Below are 19485 nucleotides of genomic sequence, written 5' to 3'. Positions count from 1 at the left end.
TAGTTCTGGAGGTTGAGATGTCCAGGATCAAAGTGCTGGCAGATTCAGTGTCTGATGAAGGCTCCACTTTTGGGTTTATAGATGGCACCATTTTGCTATGTCCTCACATGGTGGAAGGGCAAGGCAGTTCTCTGAGGCCTCTTTTATAAGATGACTAATTCCTTTCATGGGTGGTCCGCCCTTATGATTTAATCACCTCCTAAGGTTTCCACCTTCTAATATCATCACATTGGTGATTAGATGTTCAACATTTGAATTTTAGAGAGGACACAAGCATTTAGACCATTCCAGTGACCATCAGGACTGAAGAATTATCTTCTCTTGCTTTCAAGAGCCTATCCTGTACTCATTCATTCAGTGAGGTCAACCAGGATTTATAGTTGTAAGAAGGACACACTGAGGACTTGGTCACTTAGAGATGAGTTGATTGAAATCTAAGTAAGTCTTACAAGGTCATCACTCTTCAGTATCACCTGTGAGACTTGTTAGACAGTAGAGAGGTTTTGGACAGGGTCAAGAGCTTGAGGTCTAAGAAATAAAAAAATATCCAAACTTTCAAAAATTTTATAAAAGACTTATAGTTAATTCCCATTTAATGTAGCTGTTCCTTTATTGATGTTGTAATACATCTGTGTCCCCATGGCTTGGCTAACTGTATTTCTATTTTCTGATATAATTAAGAATACTTATTTATATGAAAGGCTCATTTTGACAATGTCTCAGCTACTTTTAAAATGTATTATCTCTGGGTTGAGAGTGTCTTCCCTTTGAAATGACTTTTTTTTTTTTCCTTCGGAGATCTGATGACTGATATTTTTTATATCATTAGGTTGAGTTTTGATGAAGGGAGATCTTGGAGCAAATACAGTTTCACATCTATTCCACTTTTTGTGGATGGGGTTCTGGGTGAGCCTGGAGAAGAGACTCTCATCATGACGTAAGTTGAAACTATGATGTGGTCCAGCCTTCATAGAAAAGAGTAATCTACAAAAATGTTTTATAGCTAAGCCTGTTTGATTTGCAGCTGTTAGGTTAAGGTTGTTGCATCTTACTGCAAGAACGTACAGAAAATAGGGAAGAAAAATGTGGGCAGCTATTTTCTTGGTTCTTTGATAGTTTTTAGGAGACCCAGACTGAGGCGCTTAGAGAAATTAGAAGTGACAATTTCATTAGGAAATAAATCTGTACATTTAAAACTTTAATAATAAAGAACCTGCATATGTAGAAAATCTCAGGCATATAGGAATGATTTCGCTTTAAGTCAGAACATAGAGTTTCATCAAAATCCCACAAAGCATTGTATTTTTCCCTGGCTCTTTACCTAACCCAATTGTGAGACATATGAGGAAAACCGTGAGAACAGTCTGTTCTTGTGAAATTGCATTTTATACTCATTTTTGTCTGGAATGTGATGATCATTAATTTGCAAAAGATTAATGACCCTGCCTATGAGCTTCAGTACATGGACTTTGAATTTCAAGTATGAAACTGTAATAATTCATTCCTTTGGAAAATTGGACATGGAAAATAGGGATGGTTGTAAAGTAGTTGATCTGTCATCAATGAAAACTTTCAAGCCAAAGTCAATACTTGGTAAGCTTTCCAATTCTCTCCCCTACCACTACTCCTTTTTTTTTTTTTCTTTTTTTTTTTTTTTTTTGGAGACAGAGTCACACTTTGTTGCCCAGGCTGGAGTGCAGTGTCATGATCTCAGCTCACTACAAGCTCCGCCTCCTGGGTTCACACCATTCTCCTGCCTCAGTCTTCCGAGTAGCTAGGATTACAGGCACCCACCACCATGCCCAGCTAATTTTTTTAATTTTTTTTTTTTTAGAAGAGACAGGGTTTCACCATGTTAGCCAGGATGGTCTCGATCTCCTGACCTCGTGATCCACCCGCCTTGGCCTCCCAAAGTGCTGGAATTACAGGCATGAGCCACCGCGCCCAGCCTACCACTACTACTTTTTAATGGCAGAAAACAATAATAAAAATCTAATATGACTAATAGCTACACTTTTCTTAATGGGAAACATAGCTAAATTAGCAATGCGTTCCATAATTTGTCTTTCTTCAGTTTTTATATTTTCAAAACAGATTTTTAAAAACTGACCCAACAGGCCACTTCATGGCTTTTCTTCAAACCTCTGATTGGTAATTCAAACATCTCAGTAAATACTTAAGTCTCTCTGAGTAAAGAGAATAGAATGTGCAATGTAGGAAACCATTATTAGTACTTGGCTCTGCTGATCACTTTCGCTAGGGGCTGGTGGGAAGGTAAAATAGCATGGAAACCATGGGAACTATGTACATGAGCAAGATAACCTAGAAGTCTAATCTTGGACCACATAGAATACAGAATTTATGATTGTTTTTCTCAACCATATTTTCCCAACCAATCTTGTGGCACAATATGTACAAGTGGGCTCTTGAATTAAACACTCTGGGTCTGGTTCTACCTGTTATTATGACTTGATTTTGTTTTTTGCAATGTTAACAAAACTCATTGAACCTCATGTTATCTATCTGTGAAGTGGATCCAGTAATAGTACCCTCCTCAGCCAGGTGCAGTAGCTCACACCTGTAATCCCAGCACTTTGGGAGACCAGGGCGGGCAGATCACGAGGTCAGGAGATCGAGACCATCCTGGCCAACATGGTGGAACCCCATCTCTACTAAAAATAAAAAAAAATTAGCTGGGTGTAGTGGTGCATGCCTCTGATCCCAGCTACTCAGGAGGCTGAGGCAGGAGAATCACTTGAACCAGGGAGTTGGAGATTGTAGTGAGCCGAGATTGCACCACTGCACTGCAGCATGGTGACAGAGCAAGACTCTGTCTAAAACATAAATAAATAAATAAATAAAATAAAAAGTACCCTCTTCATGAATGTGTTTTGAGGATTAAATGATGTGATTCATGTAATGTGCTTAGCTCAGGGTGAACACTCCACAAATGCTCTCTGTAGTTATTACTCATGGCATTATTATCATTGTGATTATTTTTATCACCATGAACTCTGTAGAGTGTTTGGACACTTCAGCCACCGCTCTGAATGGCAGCTGGTCAAAGTAGACTACAAGTCCATTTTTGATAGACGGTGTGCCGAAGAGGACTACAGACCCTGGCAGCTGCACAGCCAGGTAGGAGGAAAAGAACTGAGACTAAGGCCTAGGCAGGAAGCATGAGTGGTGTTGGGGGAAAGCTGGTTGCTAAGGTATAGGAACTAGGATGATCTAGGCCAAAATGTCCATCCACTGTTTACTTACACATTTTGTGTTCCACAGCAGTGAACAAGCTCACCATTTATAGCTTGTTGTGAAGTCATTTCTGTGTTTATTGTGCTAAAATATAATGAGATAAAATTCAAATGTGCTTGGCTTAGACTTACAACTCAAAATGAAATACCAATTCAGCACTGAGATCCAAACATAATTCATCTAAGAATGTCATATGGTTGCATGGTGGGGGAGGGGATGAGGACGAGATCTTCAGTTTTATCTAGCAGTGCAAACAGAGACATAAAATAACAAAATTATGCTGGGTGAGTGTTGCCAGAGAAATCCTTCTTCCCATTTGCCTTGATTCCTTGGAACTATATAGTACTTTTTGACTCCTTGCCAGGTACTCCTGGTATGAGAATGCAGAATTATTAATAGGCAACTTTCATTTGTCCTGGCCTCTCACCTATTCAGCTTATATCAAAATGCTTGGATGGAAGTGTCTCTCCCTTGATTTCCCAAGGTACAAGTCGTTCCACAGATCTCTCAAAGGATATGGTAGAAGTACCTGCTGCAAAGCCATCACCATATTCAGGCAGAAAAACGTCATATACCTCAAACCTAGACTAAGTAATATGTTTAAATGTAGATGTGTAAGGAAGCCAGTTAAAGTGAGTTTGCTCAAGAAAGACGGTGTTCAGTAGATTAAGCAAAATTCTACTCTGATCTTTCAGAAACACAAGAGGAGGAGTGTGTCTGATAGTGGGCCCTGCGTTATCTGGAAACACCCACCCTATTCAGAGGCTAAACAATAAAATCGCTCATTTACATTGCTGATATTTTCTCCTTTGGGATGCACAATCATTGTGATATTCAAAGCTTTTATTTATTTTGTGGGAAAACACTGAATTTAGCTCTCTCGCTTGTCTGGTAGAGGAGCATTAAAATCTGTGCTATAAAGTTGTGTGGGCAGAGGCATAATAAATCGAGGCAAAATGGATCTTTATATTTCTTAGCAATGCTCCTCTTTCATGCTCTCATAAATGACCAACTGTGTAAATCTTTTATTATAGGGGAATTGAACTTAATTACTACAGATTTGTTGTCAATGCACTAGGTGCAGACTGAGTCTTACTTAACTGTGTGTCCTTCATAGCACTGCACCCAACACTTTGCCAAATAAAGGTTTGGTAAGTGCACACAAAATTAAGGATGTTATTTAATAATCCTCAGTGATTGTTAGGATTGCCTTTATAGTCAGGTTGTATAAGAGGGCTCTAGACCGCAAAAGGAAAATGTTGTTAGCACAAAGAGGGCTACCAAAGTTCACATTACACTAAGATTTGCAAATGTCTCCCTAAACGTCACTCATTTGGAGCAGGGAAAGTCCAAACTATGTGCCCAAGTATTTGTGATCCTCCTCTGCTTACAGGGGGAAGCGTGTATCATGGGAGCAAAAAGGATATATAAGAAGCGAAAATCAGAGCGGAAGTGTATGCAAGGAAAATATGCAGGAGCTATGGAATCTGAACCCTGTGTCTGCACTGAGGCTGATTTTGATTGGTGAGCTTGTGCAATTATCTCCTGGAGCCATTCGGTGTATCAAATCCACATGGGCCTGAATGAAACCTTAGAATTGAAATAATAGTAACATACATAGGGCTAAGTGGCAAGCTTCATATTCTTATAAAATTACCTCATAGTTTACTAGCTATGTACATGTGTATGTGGGATAATCAAGAGTTTCTTTAGACTGAAAGAGGACTCAGAAGATGGCTGGTAATTATCTTCATATAATTGCTAGATTCCTAGGACCAAAGGAGAGCAGATTTGGCCGGGCGTGATGGCTCATGCCTGTAATCCCAGCACTTCGGGAGGCTGAGGGGGGTGGATCACTTGAGGTCAGGAGTTGGAGACCAGCCTGGGTAAAACCCCATCCCTACTAAAAATACAAAAATTAGCTGGGCATGGTGGCAGGCACCTGTAATCCCAACTACTCAGGAGGCTAAGGCAGGAGAATCGCTTGAACCCGGGAGGTAGAGGTTGTAGTGAGCCAAGATTGCACCACTGCACTCCAACATGGGTGTCAGAGGGAGACTATCTCTTAAAAAAAAAAAAAAGGCAGATTCTTTCTGTGCTGCTTCAAACAGCAACACTGGAAACAGTAAGAAACAGTAAGTGTATTTTTTAGGGAGCAAACAAAACAAACATATTTGTGTTCTAGATGAAAGCTTTCTAGAATCTAGGATTGCCTATAGTGGAATAATAGCCTTTTAGGGCAGTAAATTTTCTGTCCCTGCAAGTTTTCAAGTCGTAGTTAGCTGACCACAGCTTATGAGATTCATGGAAGACATTCTCGAACTCAGAGCAAGGATGGATTCAATGGCATTGCAAATCTGTAACTCAGTGAACCTAGCGATAAAGGAGACTTCTTGCTTTACCAGGATTAAGCTAATTTAAACTGGAGAAGTACTGAGACATTTAGAGGTTAAACTCTAAATGTGCCATAGAGTGCCATAGAGTCCTTCTTGAGACATTTACTCAGCAGAAAACTAGCTTGTGGGCACAGTGAAGCCCTTGGCTTGTTGTCAGTGTTAATTGTTCAGGTAAGGCTTACACATTATTGAGGACAAGTAGGTGGTAACTCCCTTGGTATTTTCCATCTCATTTTCCATTGTTTCCTTCCCTCTTCTTTTTGCTTTTCCTTTATTTGTTTGTTTTTAATTTAGAGAACGCAATCACTAAATGTATACATATGTGTTACCAAACTTGACCGACATAAGAACTAAAGTCATTTTTAACAATTTATTTCTAGCTGTATTGCAATCTCAGGTTACATACTGAATCATTAAAATATAAGTGATTGGACTGAGATACTGTGTACATACGCATCACATATCTTAGAAAAATTAAACCTTCTCTTGTGATAGACATCTGGAGATATTCTAGCACTAAGAAGGTCTGACAAGAGTGGCAGCCAGCAGTCAGACCAGTAACCCACAGCTGTACCCCTTGTTGGTGAGGACGCCAAGCCAAGAGCCATTGAAATATCTATTTGGGCTCAGCCAGAGGGCAACAGAGTTTCAGTTACATTGAAGCTCCAAATGAAATCTTCAGGGGCCTCCCCAGTTGTGACTTCTGTTTTAGTTAGAGCAGTATTATCACAATGACAAAAATATTTTATCTTTGTACTACCCTTCGGGACTCACACCCTGAAATGCATTCACAGGGAAAACTACCATGAGATTTTTAAGTCATTTGTCGCATCCCTCTTTCTGAAGCAACTACTTCTTCTTCTTCTATCCTGTTCAAGGAAGATTTGCAAAGGAAGTTAGCATCTTACATTAGTAGTTTAGCTTTTGCCTTAAGAAACAGCCATTCTTTAGCAGGAGGCAAATTTATTCTCTGGTAGAAAACCAAAGAGAAAAAAAAAAAATGAGATGAGATGTCCCAACGTCCTGATTTCTCCTCAAAACATTTACTTCTCTGGGAATCTTTTCTACAGGCTTCAAAGGAAGCAGTCTTTTGTTGTTGTTGTTGTTTTTCTTTTTCAATTGTAAGCTAGTCCAGACTGAAAGGAATACCAGATAAGGAAAGCAATTAGATTTCTCCTCTCCCACATCCCTCGTGCCCCTCAGTCTTGGCCCAATCCCTGCATTCGTTTGTGATTGGATCTGCTACTCATCCCACCAGCTGAAATGCATTCTGAGAAGTGGGAAATTAATTACAAAGGAGGCCATTGTAAGGTTTTCTGATCCAATGGGATTTCTGTAACTGCATGATTTCTGAAAATATTTGGGAAGGCTCATCACGACCTTGTTGGGTTTCTACCAGCAGCTGGAGTTTCAGTGATTACACCTGGCTGTAGTGTAATGAAAGGTGATTGTCCCTGAGTGTTTCTCTTTGGTTTGGCTTTCTCCCGGACAGTTCCCCAAATGACCTTGCCTGTCCCTCTCCAGCATTTGTAAAGTAACTCCCCAAAGTGAACACTGGTTGTCCTATAGGCAGCAATTCTGAAGTCTTCCTGCCCGTGCTGCGTTGAACCAGCACCAAATCCTGCTGGTATGTGCAAAATTCTAAGTACCAGCTGCCTGGTGACAGGCCTCTGAGCTGAGCCTATTTCTCCCTTCCTGACCCTTGTGTGCCAGCATCTCACCTCCATTACACAGATGGGCCAGTTCATACTAATGCTTGCCGATTGCTGCCTGCGATTTGTCTGTGCATGTGGAGGTGCAATTTGTTGTCATTCTCTGTGCCCAGGTTCATTTGCCAGAAGCCAAGAATATCAGGCAACTCAGAGGCCTCTGGAAGCATGAATGAGAGGAGGCTGAGAGGGAAGTCTTTGACTATTTCCAAAGTAGAGAGAGGATTTAAAGCAGTTAGTTCCAACTGGCAGTGCTAACTGCCTAGTATGAAACATTTCCTTAGGGGAAATGCTCGAGACACTCCTGAAGGACATTTCCTTTTTGGCTGTAACTTTGAAGCATATGGAGTGTACACAGAGAGACCTGGCTCAGCTCTACTTGGTAGATCCAGATGTCTTGGAAGAGCATCCCAAAGACATCACCAGTAATGAGGACTGTGCCACATGTGACCATGGTAAACTCTGCGATGAATTTCTCACCAAGGGTTGAGCCCCACCACTGCCTGTTTTCTCATTACAGCTTTCTCTGGGCCCAGCCATCTGTATTGTGTATCCTTCTAATGAGAACACAATCTACTCACTCAGCTTAAGAGTGTTTAAATGGAATGACCAGTTATGTAGGATATTTTCCTGAATAATTGATAGATAGTCTATGAAAAAAGTTCTATTTTTGAGAAGTCATTGATTCAGGGAATGCTTGTGTGTGTGTGTGTGTGTGTGTGTGTGTGTGTGTGTGTTTGTCTTGTTTTTGTTTGTTTTTACTAATTGATTAGTGTAGCACTTGGCTGTGGACTGACATGGAATTGTTTTCAGTAATTTTGCCACCTACTGAAAGGTTTTTCTCGGCTCTTTCCTAACAGCGACTATGGTTATGAGCGACACAGCAATGGCCAGTGCCTGCCGGCATTTTGGTTCAATCCATCCTCTCTGTCAAAGGATTGCAGCTTGGGACAGAGTTACCTCAATAGTACCGGGTAAGTGTCTGGAGTAGTGACCTTGAGAGGCCAACCTTTGCTGCCTTTCAACATGTGTTATACTGACAGAATTACTTCTGATCAAAGACCAGGCATATTTCCTTACAGCACGATGTAATTGCTTTTGTTTATTTTAGCAATGAAGCACAACTTTGCACTAATGGTGCAAGTTTCATGTGAGAATAAGATCCCAATTGCAAATTTAAAAAAGAGAAATGTTTATTGGATGAAGATCACGATGACAATATTGAAATAAAAATATCTTCATTTTCTCGACACTTTGTTTTCAAGTTATTTAATCCTGTGAAGTTACCCTTTACCCTTATTATATCCATGATGAGGAAGGCCAAATAGATATTTCATATTTGCGTTTCCTGTTTTATAGATGTGGAACCTGGAATCACAAAAGGAACTCACTGACTTTTCAAAAGTATAGTAGTGCTAATACGAATGTATCTTGCTTTCTCTTTATGTTCAGTCTTGACACATTTAAACATGCATTCTGACCTTTGTAAATCCGGAATCACATTCTAAAATTTGGTGTTTAATATTCTGTGTCATGGGGTTTATGCAGTATTATTTAAGAAATGCTATAAAAAGGAAAAAAAATTCGTAAATTTGTCTCAAATGTAGTTGGTATCTATAAACTTTAAAATAGTGTATGGAACCTATTTAAATTCTGATTCAAATAAATGATCTGTAAAAAGACACATTTGAGCCTCGAGGAAAATTGAACATACACTAATTCGGGTAATGTATTAGTTAGGGCTTTCCAGAGAAACAAAACCAGTAGGATGTATATTTATTTACAAAGATATTTATTGGCCAGGCGTGGTGGCTCACGCCTGTAGTCCCAGCACTGCACTTTGGGAGGCTGAGGCGGGCAGATCACTTGAGGTCAGGAATTTGAGACCAGCCTGGCCAAGATGGTGAAACCCCATCTCTACTAAAAATACAAAAAAAAAAAAAAAATTAGCCACACATGGTGGTGTGCGCCTGTAGTCCCAGACACTCAGGAGGCTGAGGCAGGAGAATCACTTGCACCCAGGAGGCAGAGGTTGCAGTGAGCCGGGATTGCACCACTGCACTCCAGCCTGGGCGACCGAGTAAGACTCCGTTTCAAAAAAAAAAGAGAGAGATTTATTGTAAGGAATTGGCTCATTCGATTATGGAGGTAGGTGGGTCCCAAGATCTGCAGGGTAAGTCAGCAAGCTGGAGACCCAGGAGAGCTGACAGTGTAGTTCTAGTTCAAGTCTGAAGGCCTGAAATCAAAGAGCCAATGTTGTAGTTCTAGTCCAAAGGCCAGCAGACCGAGACCCAGAAGAGCCTGTCTTTCAGTTCAAGACCGAAGGCAGGAAAAGAAGCCAGTGTTCCAATTTGAATGCCATCAGGGGGAAGGAATTCTCTCTTACTTTGGGAACTGTCAGCCGGTTGAATTTAAGCCTTCAGCTGATTGGATGAGGCCCACCCTCACTAGAGAAGTCAATCTGCTTTACTCAGTCTACTGACTTAAATGTTAATCTCATTTAAAAACACACAGAAGTGTAACATTTGACCAAATATCTGGGCATACTATGGCCCAGTCAAGTTGACATATTAAGTTAACCATCATAAGTGATATTAAAGAATTATATATTTAGGCATGATAAAGACATTTTGGCTAGACTAAGAAAACAGCCTTGGTTTTAGAGATACATATTTGTGTGAGTTTTGTTTTAAAGTGTTAAAAAACAGGTAAGCACTGATAATTTTTTGGAGATGGGTAATGAGCATATGGGAATTGATTACATTACTTTTCTTCATACATATTTGAAAATTCTGATAATAAAAAGTTAGAAAAGAAGCCGGTGTGGTAGTACGTGCCTGTAGTCCCTGCTACTCAGGAGGCTGAAGTGGAAGGATTGTTTGAGTCCGGGAGTTCAAGAAAACCCTGGATAACATAGGGAAACCCCCATCTCTACAAAAGAAAAAAGAAAAAGAAAAAAGAGAGAGAGAGAGAGAGAAAGGGAAGGAAGAAGGAGAAAGGAGAAATAAGGAGGTAGGAGCCTTACCAATCCGCCATTTCTACTTGATAAAGCCCCTTCTCCTTTCTCAAGCCAGCCACAGTACAGAGAATCCACTTGAGGAGGTGAGACTTCCATTTATGTACTCTGTATCTGAAATGTTAAATATGTTTTTTTTTTTTTAAGATTATCAAAATAATAGATACTATTCTTTTCAAGGAGGGAAAGGCATAGAAGAGGACTGCAATGATTCCTATTTCTGATGTTAGGGATTCCTAGAACCTTTGAATAAAGGAATAAGCTATGATTTTTTTGAATGATAACACAACATCCAAGGAAATACAAGTAACATTTTTATAGCAGTGGGTCAGTGACGTCTTAGCATGGTACCATGGGGGAAAAAAATGAAAAGGTTGATAAAATAACTAAACTTAATGGGGAAGGACTGCAAAAGACAGAGGTTTTATTACTTGCAGGTACTAGCATGTTTAGACACTGTAAAGGGCATTGGAAGCCCCTCAAGCTAATTTAAGAATTGTTTTGTTTTGTTTTTTTTTTATAACCAGCTCAATCAGTCAAGGAAGTTACATTAGTTTGTCTTTGGTATTGATGATAGGAGGCTGAAACACAGAGGGATCAAATTGTTCCAGATGCTACTCAATCATAGACCAAGGCTGAATGACACCTGTGACCCCTCACTCTTCAGTTCATTGAGATTTTTTTTTTTTTTTTTTGAGACGGAGTCTCGCTCTGTCGCCCAGGCTGGAGTGCAGTGGCGCGATCTCAGCTCGCTACAACCTCTGCCTTCTGGGTTCACGCCATTCTCCTGCCCCAGCCTCCAGAGTAGTTGGGACTACAGGTGCCCGCCACCATGCCCGGCTAATTTCTTGTATTTTTAGTAGAGACGGGGTTTCACCATGTTAGCCAGGTGATCTCCTAACCTCGTGATCCACCCACCTTGGCCTCCCAAAGTGCTGGGATTATAAGCGTGAGCCACTGCACCTGGCCCATTGAGATCTTATAAATCCTGACTAACATCAAATAAAACATCAGTGATGATTAAGTAATTTTATATTCAAAAGGAATACCATCTATGCCACATAAAATTAAAATTATAATGTCAATTAAAATGTGACTTAGCAATAAGCGTCCAGGTATATAAATGTTGGTCAATGCAGTTGTTATGTTTAGTAGTCACAAAATTACAACTCTACCTTCTAGGACTCCACCTTCGCTCTCAGGGGCTTGTTCATTTCAGTGGGTATTACACGATAGCATCTGACCCCAAATGATTTTTGTTAAGTTGCCACATCCACCAGTTTTGCATGTTCCAGTTAAACATTTTGCAGAAAAGCATCAGCACTGGTGAGCAAGCTGGTTTGTAAAGAGAACATATGATAAATACCAGCCATCAGCGGGTATGGTAAATGTTCTGCTCTCATAAGTAAGATGCTCATAGGTGGAGGAGTGAATATGCAAATAGGGCCTTACACACTAAAGTCAAGGGAATGGTTGTCAATAATAACCCCACTGATTAGCATGTTGTCTCAACTACACATTTTGCATTAGGAACACGAAGACCTTTAGCTGGGACAGAGGCCTGAAATCATCTACAAAGAAGGCCTCACACCACTGAATTCCCATTTGCATTGTCTGTAGCCCACTCAAGAGTTGGTAAGAGGTAAAATGTCAGTGAACTTGGAAAAAAACTTTCTGTCTCCCTTAATGTTACTCCAGCCCCTCACCACAGATGTCATTTGGCTATGTGTTGATTCAGTGGTATTTTATAAGCAGATTCAGTATATAATGTTGTAGCCACTAATAATGCTGCCACTATACATTTAGATTTTTACTTACAAATATTTAGTCACAAAATAAATGTGTATGTTTTATATGTTTAAAAGCCAATTTACATCATCATCCCAATCCTGGCCCCTTTTCCCCACACAACTGTGATCTGTTTGATATGCATGCTTCTAAAACTTTTCTTTGCATTTGCTAGCAAATACTGATCCCAAGAGAAAATACACAAATTAATTTGGGAGGTTGTTTTTATATGTGATTTCCTACTAGATACATTGTTCTTCTGTTTTCCTTTTTCATTCAAAAATATGACTTAAAAATCTTTCTAAGTCAGAATATATAAGGATACTTTCTCATTTATTTAATTCCATGGTATTAAGTATTATTATAGTATTATCAGTCATCCTTCTTCCATGGACATTTGGGTTATTTTGCTTTTTCTGCCACTATAAATAATGCTGCAGTTAATATTCTCATCCTTTAATACTTGTTATACAGATAATACAAAGAGAATTAAGTCTCTTTTGGCAATTGGAGGTGTTTCTGTTAGCTCATAATGCAAATTCCACTCAGCCAACTGGTTCTGTCTCAGACCTGAGTATCAGGCATTGCCACGTTTCTCCCTTGTAAGGGTTAAAACACTAGCTTCCTGCTCACGGACTGCCTGTGAGTCCCACATATTAGAGATTCATTTGTATTAAGTGCCATCCTCCTTTAAAATTCAGATGCTAGTGGATTCTGTAAAGGAAAACTGAGGGGAAGAAGAAGTAGGATTTAGCTAAATAAGGTGAGGAAGGTCATTTCTTGCAAAGAGAACAAGAGATGATCCTGGGGAAGGGCCACAGTGGTAGTTTTCTCCAGGACAAGCCCAGATGCCAATGCCTGCGTGCCTAAAGAGTTAAGCAGCCACTGGGAACCCTGTGTCCAGTGCCATCTTAAGCCATCCATGGTCACCTCATGCTCAGTCAATGCAGAATCTGTATTAGCCTCAGGGCTGAGATGAAGCACAAAGGAATCCCAAGTATAGGGTTGGCCAGAGAGTAAGCGCCTTCATAAGTGTTGCTCCCTGGGCACCTCACTTGTCTCACCCTTTTCTTACAGCATAGCTCATGGTACAGACATGCAGTGGGAAAGTGAATTGAGTGGGGTGAATGACAAAACCTCCCAGCATCACCTTTCTGAGAGTTTACTTGGAAGCGTGCAGGAAAACTTTCCTTTTATAAAAAAAAGTTCTTAAATACCTCACTTTATAAATGTCTATGGTTACTTTCACTGTCAGCTTATTACCCTGTGTATATAGCAGTGTTCTCAGGTTTACCCACTTCTCCATGACGGGGAAATCCTGGCATCGGTTATTATTGTATTTAGCAGCTTCACTACGTAGAAGTGAATGGTTGCACAATTTTTGTTTTGGAGGTTGGCTAGGACTTAGAAAGGATGGATGGAATAAAAAGTGAACTCGGTGCAGAATGTCCCTCCAGGTGGCTGTAACCACCAGTCCTTCTCCTTGGTTCAGTGGCATCAGGGTTTCTCATACCCACACAGTGGAATGGTAGAGCTTGCTGTGTTCTCCACGGTTGGCTCCCTGCCTCTCTTCACCCTCTGCCCTCACAGCTTCTACATGTCATTTTACATGAAGGTGGAAAGTAAGGAGGCTGGCACTGGGGCCTCAGCCTGTTATGGATTGAGAGTGAAATACAAGTGGGGATGTTTTGTTTGGTGAAAAAGGGAGTAATTGGAATGAAACAATTAAGGATGTTCAATCTAACCTCTGCCATTTACTGTTATGTTTTGCAAGTGACTTTGTTTCCTTGACCTTAGTTCCTTAACCTATAACATTTTCTTATTTGCCTTCAGAATTTGATTAAATGTGACGCTGTATGTAAAGCATGTAGCACAATGCCTAGCACATAGTCATCACCTTATAAAATGTGTACCATCACCAATAACTATTGTCTGAAGACTCCTGTAGAGTAAAGAAAGAAGGGAAAAAACTTATTTGTATTATGAATCCACAGTCCAGACATGTATTTGATGTTTAATTGTCACTGCAGTACTAATATCTGGGACATATTTAATATAAGTCTCTGTTTTCTCATTTGTAAAACAAAAATAAGAACCTACATAGGCTCATAAAGTTACATAATTAGAAAGTGATGAAAGTACTGTATACCAAAACATGTCTGTCCCTTTATGCCAGTCAGGTCAGATAATGTGTTTAGCTGATTACTGAACGAGTTCCTTTTGCTCAAATAAAATGAAATCAGTATTCATTTTTATTTTATTTCATGTTAGTGCTGAAATAACCCCAAATTTATTCCTCTTTGTTTCTCTTTCGGTATCTATAAATATCTCAGTATGCACATCTACAAGCAGAAGCTCATTTAGTGATACTTATATATGGTTAAATCTTGTTTATACTGTTTTGGAACCAGGGAGCATACTGCAAAATTTAAGTTGCCAAATTAACTAGCATGTTGCTTGTTTCATGCCAGTGGTAAAAGATTCTGTAAATATAAAATAAAGTGGGCATTGGGTTGGTTTATTCTAAGAAATCGAGATAATCTTCTCAAGGGAAAGATTTCTTCTTGCTATTAAGCTGAAATATTTCTAGATGTGCTTTAAAGAGTATGTATAGAAATTTCTATCTGTAGAGTTTCTTTATAGGGTCCATTAATTCTTCATGGAAGAAGATACAAAGACAGTTCTTACCGCTCTTCAGGGTTAGTTTCTCAATATGCAATGGGGACTTCTTTTTCTTTTTTTTTTTTTGAGATAGAGGCTCACTCTGTTGGCCAGGCTGGAGTGCAATGGTGTGATCTCGGCTCACTGCAACCTCCACCTCCCGTGTTCAAGAGATTCCAATGGGTATATTTATACAGTAAATACATTTTAAAAAGTTAAAGTTCTGTATCTATTTATAAATATATAGTGGGTCCAAGAAAAAATACACACATAAATTCTAGCAAAATAGTTACCTTTATACTATCAACATACATTTGGAATGTTTTAAAATATGCTTTTTATAAATAACTTTTGGTGTTTTATTTCACAGTAGAGTGACTATAGTTAATAATATTATGTTGTATATTTCAAAATAGCCAGAAGAGAGAAGTTTGAATATTCTCACCACAAAGGATAAGTGTGTGAGGTGATGGATATGATGGATTTAATCATTACACAATGTATATATGTATCAAAATATCACACTGTACCTTATAAATATGTATAATTAATGTGTCAATTAAAAATAAAAACTTGAAAACTTCCTCTCTACATAAGCCATAAAACACTTAAATTCTGCTAACCTGCCATTTCCTGGATTTGCTATTTCCAGTGTCTTTGGGGGCTTTGGTCTTTTCCAGATGATTCTGTTTTGGTTGCCTTGTGGGGGTTTTGATGTTTGGTCTGATCTCCTCTCAAGGATATTTTTCAGTGTGCATCAAGGAGAATAATTGGCCCTAAAACTGGTGCATGTATTTAAAGTCCACACAAAAGGCAATCACTTGCATTATTTACAGACTCATCGCTGCAGGGGCCTCTGTAGCTGTTTTCTAGCCAGGAACCATACAGCCTCACTGCACACACTCAGTAATTGTTGGTTGCTACAGAGTTGACTCTCAGAGTACCTTTCTTAAATGAGGTTTTCCATCTTTTCATGGATGACATTGGGATTGGGAAATGAAGGAAAAGGTGAATATCACTGTATATGGAGACTTGCTTTCTCACATGGCGATTCCTGCCCACATCAATGGCCTTGGCATTAACAATTCTTACTCAGGTGCTATGGAACAGTGGCAAGAGAACACCAAACTTAGTCCAGAGTCCCAGACGTGCTACTCGTCCACCTGTGTGAGGTGCAACTCTCTAAACTGTGTTTCCTTTTCCTTATGTGAAAAACAAAAGTATAGTATTGGGTGATCTTAGAGACCCCTTCAAGCTTTAACATTTACATGACCAATTGAAAGGATTCAGTATTAGAATTCCTTGGACTGTAGGTGCTCAAAAGATAGAGGACAAATTCATATAACTTAGTTGTACAACTGGTGGGCTCAGACAGTGGATTCTGTGAGGCATTCTCAATCAGTATGATTATCGATATTAAGTGATTTAGTGAAGCGTGTGTGGCCATATGTCCCATTTCACCATTTCATCAAGCTCATCTTCAAAATGAAGTCACATACCCATTACTATTCAAATTAAATGACGTGTGTTTCCATCCTGCTTAATACAAGAGAAGCTTTCTTCTTTCTACCTGGTCTTCTGTCTTATGCCTGTCCCTTAATCCCAAGGTCTGTTTACTCCGTTGAGGGGAATAGTCCAAAGACCTGTTGCCTTGAGGAGAGAAACTTGGAAAGCCTGCTTAGCCAGCCATGGAACTCTATTCCTGATTGCTGATGCCATGGCTGCTACATAAGATTATTGTTGATATGTGGACACATTGCCACCCCTGAGCATACCTTGTCACATGGGATCGCAGTTAAAGAATAAATGGCCATTTTGGGGATGCCTGTATCTATTGATGAAGAGTCACAATGATTAATATACAGCCACCAATGAGATCTGTCAGCCTGGAAGTCTGGTATAAATAATCCTTATTCACTGGAGATCAGGAAATCTAGGCTGCCACCACTACTACTTTTTCAGAAACAGTTTCTCTGGATGCAGGGGTAGAAGAATCTCTCTCTACCCTAATTGTTAAGCCATGCCATCGCAGCCCTGTGTCTTCATGTCAGAGATCTATAGTTACACAGCTCTTTTAATTTACACACATGAACATACACAAATAGCTGTTTTGTCATTGCACACCCACATTACTAAGGTGGTAGATTTGGAAGATTTTAAGTCTTAGCCATATACTCTACCCAGAACTAGCCCCCTTCTCCATCCCCAAGGCTTCCTTCATGTCCTGCTTCATTAAGTCTAGTGTCATTGTAACAAGGCAGTATTTTCCCTTGAAAGCAAATGCATATAGCACAAGCCAAGAAATTAAACTATTTATGTTTTTTTTTTTTATTGTGAGTGCAAATGAGGAACACCGTTGCTCAATGACAGTAACACCCCCTGGGGTACAAGAAGACCTAGAGTTCCAGTTTCACCTTGGTTGCATGTGATAACTACTGTGACAAAAGGGAAGAGGAGGTTTCACAAAAAGCATGATTTTGAAGCTGATTTTTTTAAAAGGATGAGTAGAAGTTTGTCAGTAGGAAGAAGCATCCTGGGCAGAATGAACAGCACAGGCAAAAGAAGGCATTTAGTATACAGAATGACTTGGCTAAGAGAGCATGAGCTGATGCAAGAAAAATGCATTGAGGTCAGGTCATGGATCTTTACTTTAAACCTGAATGTTACTCTTTAGAATAAGCCTATGGGAAATTTTGAATGATTTTAAGAAAGGAATTGACATAATTGGATTTGATCTTAAGACGACCTTGGCAATAAGTACATCAGTTTTATTTTGGGGGAACTTGAACTATCATAGCAAGTTAATATTTGATACTTAAATACTTTTTTCTAACTTCTGTTATTTTAATATTTATTAAGTTCTAAATGTGCCAAAATCTATGCTAAGCCCTTTTCAACGCATTGTCTCATTTAATCTTCCCAAGAACTTTAGGAAAAGATTCCATAATTATCCCTAATTTGTAGGCAAAGAATCAAAGATTTGAGAGAGGATGGGTAAATTGCCTAAATTCATGGAGTAAGAGAATGAATTTAAACTCAGACAATTTGGTTCCACAACACTAGTTTTAACCTTCAGGTCAGTAGTGTTTTATTTTCTTGAAAAAAAATACACACACACATATATAGTGTTATATATTTTTGGGATATATATATTTATTATATATATATTATTTCAATAGCTTTTGGAGTACAGGTGGTTTTTGGTTACATGGATGGATTGTGTAGTGATGAAGTCTGAGATTTTAGTGCATCTGTCATCTGAGTAGCATACATTGTACCCAATATGTAGTTTTTTCTCTCACCCTCCTTCTTCCCTCACCCATTCTGAGTCTCCAAAGTTTATTATACCACTCTCTATGTCTTTGTGTACCCATAGCTTAGCTCCCACTTATACGTAAGAACATGTGGTATTAGATTTTCCATTCCTGAGTTACTTCATATAGAATAATGGCCTCCAGCTCCATCCAAGTTGCTTCAAAGGACATTATTTCATTCTTTTTTATGACTGAGTAGTATCCCATTGTGTTTATACACCACATTTCCTTTATCCACTCATCAGCTGATAGGCACTTAAGTTGGTTCCATATCTTTGCAATTGTGAATTGTGCTGCGATAAACATACATGTACACGTCTTTTTGATATAATAACTTCTTTTCCTTTTGGTAGATACCCAGTAGTGGGATTACTGGATTGAATGGTAAATTTAATTTTAGTTCTTTCAGAAATTTCCATTCTGTTTTCCATAGAGATGGTACTAATTTGTACTAATTTACATTCCTACCAGCCATATATAAGCGCTCCCTTTACACCACATCCACACCGACATCTATTGGTTTTTGCCTTCTTAAATTTGTAGTCTTTAACATTGGCTGCAAACTAGCATCACCAGGGGAACTTAAAAACAAAAACAAACTGATGCCCATAATTCTCAAATCAACATTTCTGGTTGCAGAGCCTGGGTATCCATCTATTTTAAAGGTACCTCCAGCTAATTCCAAAGGGTAGAGAGGGTTGAGATCTACTAAGCTAGAATATACTGTCACCTTAATATACATTGAATACTCAAAAACATCTGTATTTTGCCATCACCACCTCAAAATGTCAGGAAAAAAACCTACTAAATAGAACAGTCACAGGCTACAAAGACTTTTAATGCTTTCTTCCAGTTTTACTTTCACAAAAATATTGCCTCCTTCTTTTTTCTTTCGAGACAGAGTCTCGCTGTGGAGTGCAGTGGTACAATCTCAGCTCACTGCAAGCTCCGCCTCCCAGGTTCACGCCATTCTCCCACCTCAGCCTCCAGAGTAGCTGGGACTACAGGCACCCGCCACCACGCCCAGCTAATTTTGTTTTATATTTTTAGTAGAGATTGGGTTTCCCCATGTTAGCCAGGATGTTCTCAATCTCCTGACCTCGTGATCTGCCTGCCTCAGCCTCCCAAAGTGCTGGGATTACAGGCATGAGCCACCACGCCCGGCCTATTGCCTTCATCTTTTTTAAGACTTCCAGGTAGCAAAGAAGCAAAATCAAAGAGGGTAGGGGCAAAAAGGAAAATGTGACAGAGGCATATCAAGATAGGGAGGAAGAGAATAGCTGAAACTGGGGTTGTTGGAGTAATAAAATCCTATCTGCTGATGAACCATCGGTAATATCAAAGGC

At 39.4% G+C, this 19485-nt stretch overlaps 1 protein-coding gene across 5 annotated transcripts in view; it reads left to right on the top strand.

Annotated features, from left to right (window-relative positions):
• SORCS1 (sortilin related VPS10 domain containing receptor 1) overlaps window positions 1–19485 on the top strand; it is a 590775-nt gene that overhangs the window by 487964 nt on the left and 83326 nt on the right. For all 5 annotated transcript variants that reach the window (XM_025396369.1, XM_025396367.1, XM_025396364.1 and 2 more), the window contains exons 14-17: window positions 830–937; window positions 3021–3138; window positions 4649–4779; window positions 8221–8334. In XM_025396369.1, the coding sequence (XP_025252154.1) occupies window positions 830–937; window positions 3021–3138; window positions 4649–4779; window positions 8221–8334 (471 nt within the window). The remainder of the gene's footprint in view (window positions 1–829; window positions 938–3020; window positions 3139–4648; window positions 4780–8220; window positions 8335–19485) is intronic.

The sequence above is a fragment of the Theropithecus gelada genome, chromosome 9 (genome assembly GCF_003255815.1).
Source record: "Theropithecus gelada isolate Dixy chromosome 9, Tgel_1.0, whole genome shotgun sequence".
NCBI classification, from domain to species: Eukaryota; Metazoa; Chordata; class Mammalia; order Primates; family Cercopithecidae; genus Theropithecus; species Theropithecus gelada.
This window is presented reverse-complemented; position numbering and strand designations above follow the sequence as displayed.